We start from the raw sequence: 10,853 nt of genomic DNA on the forward strand, positions 1-10,853 counted from the left end.
AATAAAGAGAACTTGGTGAGGGGAGAAACGTATGATTAGCTAGTCTAAATCTGACATACTGAGAGACACTACAATAGAGTGATGTAGCAGTGATACTGGAAATGCAGGTAAATCATTTTCTACTCGAAAGACCAGGGGATAGAGAACCTGAGATAGCAAACCATGAAGAAATAATGCTAACAGAAGATTAATCAGAAATGCACATGCATCTCAAAAGTTACTTTGTGAGACAGAGAGAAAATAGACTGTACTAATGCAAGTCTGATTTCTATGCAACTTTGCAGGAAGTGATCGTATGTGAAGGCAAGAAGCATCTCTATAACTCTATTCTCCTGACATTCATCTCCCTAGTGCCAACAGCAAGATGCATGCTTGGAGGCCTGGACCTGTTCCTTGAGCTGCGCTGTCTCGATGAAATAAAGGGAAACTAGGAATTTTCCTGTTGGGGCTGCCCATCTGGTGATTTGCAGTGACAGCAAAGGGAAGCACGTGGTTCCGTGTGCTGTCTGGGCCTGAATGGCAGAGCTTGGCAGCTGCCTCTGGAGAAATACCCCAGTGAGGGAGTCCTCCTGTGAATGATTTCACCCCAGGCACCCTCCCTGGCACAGCACTCCCAGAGGTCGCAGAAAATTTGGAATCCTAGCTGCTAGTTCTGGAAGATGACCTGTAAATCCTTGCCCTCTCGAATTTGATGTCCTCTCCTATTTGATGCCTGAGCATTTACATTCTCAGGGCAGAAACATACTTTGTAACTACTGGCTTCCTCCCTCCCCCAGAAAACATCAGGGTTATCTGCCTGGCCTATGACTTACTCACCTTTTCTAAGGCAGCACACCCTCACACATGTGCACACACTCACACACATACATGTACAGTGTAGTCCAGCTTGCAAAGAATGAATCCATCCCAAGGAGAGGCACTTGACACAAGATTTACCAATGAGATGCCTCTCATCTGGGAATCTGGAACTTGGCATAGTGCGGGCTAATATGATCCGGGAGTCTCTGGCTGTCAAAAGATGGAACGGGAAATAGACACACAAGCCATCCAGTTTCACATGACAATTCCTTCTTAAATCTAGCTGAATTTCCTGTTTTCAAGCTCTATGAAGTATTTCCACACTTTTCTGTAAATTAACTCTTTTTTTTATATTAAGTTAGAATCAGTATCTGTTACTTGTCACTTAAACAGCCTCCACAAAGACATGCAGTAAGAGAATTTTATATAAATGCAAATATGGCTGGAAACTTCACTCTCCAACGCCCAAGATAAGGCAGAAGTCAGTACTTTGCCTCTGTAGTAAATTTCCAGGCAAAAATAACAAAGTTGATGATAAACAGGGTCGTTCATATAGTTTACTTTTCAAAATGTGCCTGCTAGCTTATATTATTTAATCAGGGAAGCTGATGGCATTTCAGATCATTTTAGTAAATGGTAAGACTGAAACACAGAAAAATACCCTCATCCATCCAATTTCTCTGCGTTCCTGGACTTTCTATGTAGCCACGTTTGCTGTAAAGATTGATAGTGCTATTTGCAGTAGATATTTGAGATGAACTGATGATTGATGATGAAAGACACAATATCGCTTTTCTATTCTCAGAGTAACATAAAAGGCTAAATTCCTCTGAACCTGCTTACCATGAAAGCACACACACACACAGATTCAAGTTCTTCATTTGGAAAGTGGTTGTTCATGTTGTCAAATACCAGAGCTGGCATTTAAAATGCAAGATTCTGGCTAGATGAAATTCAAAGTATAGAAAATAAGCATTCTGTTCATAGCATATTTGCAAGAACACACAAATGCATGCATCCTGCTGTCATGTTATTTGCTATTACTTGCCTGGGCATGAAGGGGTGCCTCCTAGCTCAGTAACTTGCTCATCCCTCTAGAGACTTCTTTACACCCACCAATGACACTTTGTCCCACCTCCTCCCTCATACTTCAGGGCATCCATAAGACGCGACTTTCTCTCCTGGCTTCTCTCAAATACCACATTGCAAGAAACCTGGTTCGGTTCTAGCAGGTTGGGACTTGTTTAGCACAGAGAACTTACCCTTTGTCTCTCTACTCTTAGCACGAAGTGCAAGGTCCAGTGCCAAAGCTGTTATTAAGTGGTTGCTGGATGGTAAGATGTAAACATATTTCAACTGCCCAAAGAGACTAAAATTAGCTCAGGGACAAAGAGCAGGTCACTTTAGAATCCGTTCATGTACATTAAGTAGATACATGTCCTAATAGCATTTACACTAATGCAAAGGGGTAGAGGATGGAAAAGAAGCATATGACATTAGTCCTATTTTGATGAAGACTACAGAGTAAGTACTTACCTGTAACACATCATGACTTGCTTTTTCAGTTTATTAATTTACAATTGACAAAATAAAAAAATTGTATATGTATGAAAAAGATTGTATATATATATATATATATATATATATATATATATATATATATAAGGTACACAACATGATGTCTTGATACACACATACATTGAAAAAGTATTGAGAAAGTATTATATTGACTACAAGTAAGCTAATGAACAACCATCATTCATATAGTTACTGTGTGTGTGGTGGGGGGTGGTTAAGAACACTTGAGATCTAGTTTCTGAGCAAATGCCTGGCATAAAACATGCCATCATTCACAGCCATTACCATGATGTGCGCTTGTATGAGGAATTTACATGTCTTGTCAGGCAGTCTGTGATAGTCTCTATTCTTAATAACATGTCACTTATTCTATGTCAAGTATTGTCAGGTTCTTTACATATGCTATTAATTGTCACAAGCTCTGTGGTGTATTGTCATCACTGATCCCACTATGCAAATGAAGAAACTGAGGCTCATGAAATTTTCAGTCATTTGCTCAAGATCACACAACTAATGAGAATTTCAGATTCATCTGCCTACATCTGCAGTAAACTAATTAGATGCCTGAGAAAATACCAATGGTAAGGTTGGGGACAGGGAAGGAAAAGTGATGAGGCAAAAATCAAGACAAGACTTCATTGATTTCAAGAGAATTAAGGATAGCTCACTATGAGCATCCTGACCTAGACTCAGGTAGGATTAAGTCACAGCAGCTCTAAGAAAGTTTTCTTAAGAAAAGCCCTTAAGTAATGATACAAAATTGTTTCTGTAGCAGTTGACAACAAGCTGGTGAACCAGATTTACTGCTGAAGGTTGCACTGGGAAAGCTCCCAGGCATCATGGCAGCGGGGGTGGGGGAGGGCAGGTGTGTGGCATTTATTGTTCCTGAGAGTAGCAGACCCTGTGCCACTAATCAGATCATTACACTGATTGCTGTGACTCCCACAGACACACAGGAAGACAAACAAGTGGCTTGGAAGTAAATGAAAACCCAGTCTCTCCAGCTCCCTCCCCATGCACATGAGAGCTATGACTCACTTGCTAAGGATTCATCATCTTTAAGCATCACCCAGTGATAACAGAGGTGTTGTTGCAAGATGCCTTATGATAGAGACAACAAAAGGAAGAAGTCAAGAAAAGCAGAGCACTGTCAACATCGAAAGACATGACAACAGTGAGTTCCCTTTAGGAGTATATTGGCAGAAATGTGTGTTCAAGAGACGACAGTGGAGACAGCATAGAATCTGGACTCTGGAAATCTGTATTCTACCCTCAGTTCTGCCATTAAAATACTGTTGGATTTTGTTGGAATGCTCTGTCTCCATTTCTCCAGTCATCCAATAAAAGTGTTGATGAATCCTTCATTTTTTAAAAATTTTTTATGACATAATGATCACAGATGGGAACATGTCAATTTTGGACATTCAGAGAGACTGAGTCAGGACACCTGGGTTGTATTCTGGTTGACCACTTGTGAAATTTCCTTCCCTTCTCTGGGCCTCAAGTTCTCCCTCTCAAAAATAGACATCTGTTTAGCTGACCTCCAAAGTCTCTTTTAGCTGCAGAGGTTTTTGAAACTATATTTTCTGAATCTCACAATATTAACTTTAGGGAAGAAGTTGGGTGTGAGTTTTTACCTCTAGGAGGAAGGAATATTTTCTTCTCACCCCAGAGTCAAATCCAAAATCCAAGTAAAAAATCTGAAATAAAAACAGCAGAAGAATAGATCAGGTTCAGACAATACTAACAAATCTATGTCCTTATCCACAGGGGAAATGTACAGGTTGGATTTTTACAGGCAGAAACAGAAAGAACATTTCCCAAAAATTCCTGATGAGAATACAAATGCAAATGCAAGTCTGCTGGCTAGAGCTGAGCTGTGTGGAATCACAAGGTCAGAGTTGCTAGTAAAAGTGTGTGGGTGCAAACTGCAGTGCATCACCAGTGCAAATCAAGCATTTCTTTCTGCCTCCATCTTCTCGCCCATGGTATAGTGCCTTGAAATCAGGCATGTGTGTGCAAGCATGTGTGTGTGACCCAGACACTTCTGGCTGACAGGTCTAGCAGTGTTCTGTGACAGACACTACTGTGAAAGAATCTAAAGTGTATTTGCAAAATGCTTATTGAAGTTGCAGAAGTCAAGATTTATGTTCATACTACACTTGCCACAACTGTATCTGTAGCAAACTCCATCCACTCAACAGGTAAGTCAGAATACCACAACCGCCAAAACAGTTCTCATTTCAAGGATATTCTTTTGAGGGCCTCCCTGGCAGTACAACAGGTTAAGTCTCAGCACTATCAAGTTATTGGCAGCACCAGTTCCAGCCCCAGCCAGGGAGGTGACCCACCTGGTGCAGCAGACCTCTCCTGCTGCTCCCCTCAGCAGTGTGTTTTAGTAGATTCACTTGTTTTTCTCCCCCACTCTGTCACTGGTGAATCCTCTCATCTTCCATACCTCTGAACCTCTGATCTACATCCCAGCTCTTGTATGCATAAATAAATAAAATAAATATTTTCAAGAAATAGAATAATCTTTCCAAACAATTTTAAAGCAATGGCATCACTGGAAACGTTTGAGGTGCCTAGCATTCAGGAGATTTGCAAGGAACCATGCAGAGAGCTATGCATGGTCTTATTAAATACTCACCACCATCTAGAGGAAAGATAAGAATTAGTTCAAATTTTACAGGAAAGAAAACTGAAAGCGAGAGATTAACTTCCTTTTCTAGGGTCTCACATTTACTCAGCAGGAGGGCTGACTCTTGAGCCAAGAGGTGGGTGGTAACCTCGCATCTCCTAAATCTGGAGCAGCTGCCACCTTGCTTGAGTCCTGCTAACATGCTATTTAGTGGCTAACTAAATATGGGTGAGCCAGAACAACATTCCTCAAGTCAGCTTTGTCAGCTAGAAAAAGGGACCCCGAATGATAAAAGCACTTTGTTTCTCCTTACAATAAAAAAAGAAAACAACGACATAAGATAAAATGTGAAGTAAATTGAACTATTCCAACTCTGCAATAGAGGAAAGCCAGTTTACATTTTCCTATGTGAGTGCCCTAGCTATCGATTCGGTAACACAACTGCATGACTGCACCTGTGGAAAAGGTGTTGTTTTTCAAGTTAATGTATATTTTATTGAAGGGGCATCGCACTATAACATTATGTATTTATGCATTTATTTATTTAAAGATGTATTTATTTATTCATACAGAATTGGGGTACAGGCCGGAGATGCGGAGGGTGAGAGGGCTCACCAGGAACAGAGTGGGGAGCAGAACAGGCAGATCAACGAAGTACACTGCTGAGGGGAGCAGCGGGCGGGTCAGGAGAGGTGTGCTGTGCCATGTGGATCTCCTCCGGGGCAGGAGGGGATTGAACTCATGCTGAAGTGGCTTAAGCCTCCTAGTGCAGTGCTTTAACCCGCTGTGCCACCAGGGAGGGCCTATAACATTATTTAAATTCCATTGTGCATCTTTGAGCAAGGACATGTATCTAGACTGCATTCAGTGCAGGGGTAAAGGTCAAGTCCATGCCTCCCCCTTCCATAGTTCATTTTTCCTACTTTTTAAATGTAAAAATTATTTAAGTTTGAAAGTTTTACCCAAATATAGTTTCACATTGAATCTTCTGTATTTCTTGGAAAAACTTCTCAAATCCTCCAAAAAGCTGATCAGCACTCTTTGTAACACTGAACTAGGAAAACCTGTGAGACTTTCAAAGGATTTTACATATGCAATAAAAAAAGATGTCAGGAAAGTCAGAAACCTTTGAAATTCAGACAAAATGAGATATTATTTGCATTAATAAATAATATACAGAACTAAACAGCAAAATAAACATGCTTTGAAAGTCAAGGGAATGGTTTCTTTTTTTATATATGTAATTCATTATGTGTGTGTGTATATATATATATGTATATATATATGTATATATGTATATCTTATTTACATAATTGTTTATTTTTGTACAATGCTGCTTTCTCCTCTCAGGCTTAATCCCCATAGAAATCCCACCACCACTTCACCCATGCACCATCGTGACAGTCTTTTGTGCTCTCCCTTCCCCTGTTTTTACCCCTCTCCCTCCTCCCCTGCAGTGTCTTTGATTTATAGTGGCCTGTTAATTTTTTGCTTTGTTTTTCATTGTTATTATTTTCCCTGATCCCTTATTTGGTTCCCTGTATTTCTCCCATAAGGGAAACCATCCAATATTTTTCTTTGCCCTTCTGACTTATTTCACTGAGCATCTTCTCAATCCAGTCATCTATTTGGGGGCATGATATATGTTCTTTAATAATGCCTTGTATTTTTCATTGTGTAAGTTTTATCCTACTTGGTTTGGTTAATTCCTTGGTATTTGATTATTTTATAAGCTATTGTAAATAGAATTAGTTACTTTCTTTCCTTCTCATTCATTACTTATAAAATAATGCAATGCATTTGTACACATTTTTTTTTTTTGTAAACTAATACTTTGGTTAATTTGTTTTTAAGAGTTTTTTTGGTGGTCTTTAGGGTTGGTTTATACATATATCATCATATTATCTCTGAATAATGGTAGTTTCATTTCTTCTCCAACCTGGATTCCTTTTATCCTATTGGCTGATTGCTCTAGATAAAACCTCTAATACTAAATTAAACAGAAGTGGTGACAATGATCATCCTTGCCTCATTCCTGATCATAAAGAGAAAGCTTTCAGTTTTTCACCAGTAAATATTACACTGGCTATTCATTTGAGATAAACAGCCTTGATTACATTTAGGTAGGTTCTCTAGACTCCTATATTTTTTGTCTTTAATATAAATGAGTTCTGAATGTTATCAAATGCTTTTTCTTTGTCTATTCACATTTTAATATACTTTTACCTTTACTTTGTTGAAACAGTATATTACATTGATTTGGTTTTGTATATTAAACCATCCTTGTAGCCCTGTGATGAATTCAACTTGGTCCTTGTATTATTGTGTAATTCAATTTTCTAATAATTCTCATGAAAGAACATACCTACTTTTTATGATTTGCCATCTGCCAGGTACTCTTCATAGGTCACTTCACTTAAATACCATGATATCTATTAAATATGAAAATTCTCTGGAAGATTGCAAGGCTACATGTAATTTATTTCCATGATCATTTAGGCATAATAATATAAAATTAAGTAGTGGGAAGAAAATTAAAAAGACCTTGTTCACCTCAGTATTTTAATTAAACAATGTCTTATTTTAAAACCATACCACATAAAAGAAGGGATCATGAAATAGCAAAATTATTTTTTTAAACGAAGAACATTTGCATCCCAAGGAAACTCTATGATTAGTCAGTCTTCCCAAACATCTATCTTGGAAGGATAAGTTTGGAGGAGGAGCCCCAACAGCAGAAGCTGTAAAAATATTTCAGTCCATATCACTTTGACACTGACAGTGACCAACCAGTAGTGGTAAATCACTAAGAGGGAGTATTAGCACACCCTACAGATAGAAGCATAAAGAATTAATTGCACAAAAAAGAGAAACCACTCAGGTTTACAAGACAAGCAATTTATAATGCTGTAAATACAGTTTATGTTTCATGTATTTAATTAAATATCTTAACTTTGAAGTTTGTACATACTAAGATACTTAATGCTTAGAAGAAAGAGAATATAGTCTTTGGCTAAAAATCAAGCTATTTCTACACAGGGGGAAATTTAGTAAAGTGAATCCATAGGTACTATTCCCAACTAATTTTCTATGCTTTACAAGTGTGGTATAAAATGATCTTAGCTGTTTCCTTTTGAATACTGACTAAGCTTCGTTCTATGGTGTCAAATATAAAATTTACAAGTCTCACTCAAATTTGTAATGTAGTTAGCTCAGTTTTGTTAGTGGCCACTAATAAACAACCAAGACAAGTCACTTGTTAGAACTAGCAAAGTTAATGTGTGTGTTCTTTAGCTTAAAGTATTAAAGCGACTGAGTACTGAACTTGTTTTTTCCTGCCCAAATATGACAGAAACTAGTTTCATATATATTGCATGACTAATTTAATTCTATTGAATTTGAAATCAATACCCAAGATGCTGCATGGCTAACAAAATCTGTGTCCTGTGCTAAATGATGACATTGGTTCACAAGCCTAATTCTCCCTTCAACCCTTGCTAAGGAAGGAATCTGTTTACCCTCCTCTGGAGGTAATATCTTTCACAGGGCCTGGACTACTCCCCAGAAGCAGAGGAATTATTGGTTATTCAAAGTCAATCAGTGTGGTTTTATTCTCTGTGAAAAGAAAATATTTTAGGCATGTATTTGTGACAGAATTTTGACTAGTAAAATAGGGCAAGTCTGTTTGGAGAGGTCAAGAAATGTCTGTCCATTCTGAATAAGGGTAACTGTTGGCTGTTCCCATTTCCAATTGCTCAATATTGTCTAAATAGTCTGCCTTGAGTTGCTTTTAATTAGTAACCACTATTAGAGGACAGGTCAACAGGCCAAGAGTGGTGGAGAATGGAAATGGGAAGTCACTAAACTTGCAACTTTGGAATCTATGTCAATATTTCTTATATAATGAGATAAACAGTTGTGCAACACAAACACACTAATTTAAAAGGAAACCTGCATTCTGCAATATTCATTGCAGAACTATTTACAATAGCCAAGATAGAGCAATAAACTAAACACTCAAAAATAGACAAGTGGATCAAGAAGATGTGGTATATACACACAATGGAATACTACTCAGGAATTATAAAAGATAAATGTATGCCATTTTGTGGCAACATGGATAGGAGCTGGAAAGGACTATGTTAAGTATAAAAAGCCAGGTCAATGATAGATACTGAATGATGTCACTTACATGTGGACTACAGAGAAACCAAGCAAAGAGTCAGGTAAAAACAACATTTAAATCTACCCTTGGGGGACCTCCCTGGTGGCATGGCGGGTTAAAGCACAGCACTAAGAGGCTAAAGCCACTTCAGCATGAGTTCGATCCCCGCCTGCCCCAGAGGTGACCCACATGGCAGGCAGACCTCTCCTGACCCGCCCGCTGCTCCCCTCAGCAGTGTACTTCGTCGATCTGCCTGTTCTGCTCCCCAGTCTGTCTCTGGTGAATCTCTCACCACCCCTGCACTTCTAGCCTGTCCCCCAGCTTTATACACATAAATAACTCTTTAAAAAAAAGAAGAAAAATAAAAACCTTGAAAGCTGACCATAGATCTGAGGCATCCGGAGGAGCTAGGGGAAGGGGAAGGATAGCAAGAGAGGGGGAGGACTGTGAGTCTGATGGTGGGAGAGCTCCTGTGACCACATCAAAAAGGAGAAATCACATACTGTTGGCCTATTGACAAGAACTAAGACAATGGGACTCAATAAACAGTAATTAATTGATTAATATTCTTGCTTTTTGTTTGGTTTTCAGGTACTCGCACACACACAAAAATACCCAAACTGCTACAAGTGTCCACCACATATTAAAACTTTCAGTTCTCCACGAGGATAACAACTGAAATGAAAAAATGCACAGAATGATGTAAAAATAAACTATCATATTATTTAAAAAAAAAATTCAGTTCTGCCAAAAGCCTGCTTGCTGAACATACAGAATCTAAAAATAATCCAGTCACCCTCATTAATGGCTTGCTCTATGATTTATATTTGGGGGTAAAATTGGGTCACAGAGGATAACACTGCTTTTTGCAGTTTTACTTTGCCTACTAAACTAAAGGTTATGCTTAATTTATTAATTCTATATAATAACTCTTTTGTGCATTTACAATGCAGATTGTCATAGCTAAGTATCTGAGAAGTTTTGCAGCAATAAAACCTAATTAGCTTTTGGTATTTAACAAGTGTTCTTTTCCCAACCTTATTTAATCACAGAAATCCTTTTTTGCACATAAAACACTCACTGACCCAGCAGAATAAATGCTCCTCAACATACATTTTGAGAAACAATAACTGACATTACGAATTTTCACTTCAGTACATTAGAACAAAATATGTTGCAACATCACCACTTAAAGCTGTCCTGGTGTGGTGGAGTTTTAAGTGAAGACATCTAACAATTTAGGCTTATCCTGGATCAGGCACTGTCAGAAGCACTTCTCATCACCAGTGTGCAGGCCCTGTGCTAAATGGTGAATGCTGTGATGAACCTCATTCTAGAAAGATGGGGGCGAGATGGGAGGGCACCACAGCAATCTGCACATACACACCCAGTGTAGGCAACATGAGAACACCAGGTGATAAACAGTCTGTTCTCTTTGAACTGAAGACGATTCTTCCCCAGTGGTACCTGAAGTGGGCATTATCACTACTTGGAGAACAAGGATGCGTTCGCAGGCCCAGGAAAACAGGATGTATCTAGATCAAGATGACTAAGAAGGCAGCAGCAAACTTGGGGGGCCTAGTAGTGACCAGGGCTGCTGTAGCAGGAGGTTCACTTATGAGTGTGTTTGTTTAGTTTACTAGAAAAAAGCCAGCTTGAGAAAAGATGTGC

The 10,853-nt window shown here is 38.7% G+C and overlaps 1 protein-coding gene across 1 annotated transcript in view; it reads right to left on the minus strand.

The window, feature by feature from the left end:
- Positions 1–4,015: 4,015 nt before the first annotated feature.
- Positions 4,016–10,853, minus strand: part of LOC105854430 (CLK4-associating serine/arginine rich protein-like) — a 157,559-nt gene continuing 150,721 nt past the window's right edge. The window contains exon 3 of the mRNA XM_012733240.1: positions 4,016–4,076. Within this exon, the coding sequence (XP_012588694.1) occupies positions 4,040–4,076 (37 nt within the window). The 3' untranslated portion in view covers positions 4,016–4,039. The remainder of the gene's footprint in view (positions 4,077–10,853) is intronic.

The sequence above is a fragment of the Condylura cristata genome, unplaced genomic scaffold (assembly GCF_000260355.1).
Source record: "Condylura cristata isolate star-nosed mole 26May11 unplaced genomic scaffold, ConCri1.0 scaffold00040, whole genome shotgun sequence".
In the NCBI taxonomy this organism is placed as follows: Eukaryota; Metazoa; Chordata; class Mammalia; order Eulipotyphla; family Talpidae; genus Condylura; species Condylura cristata.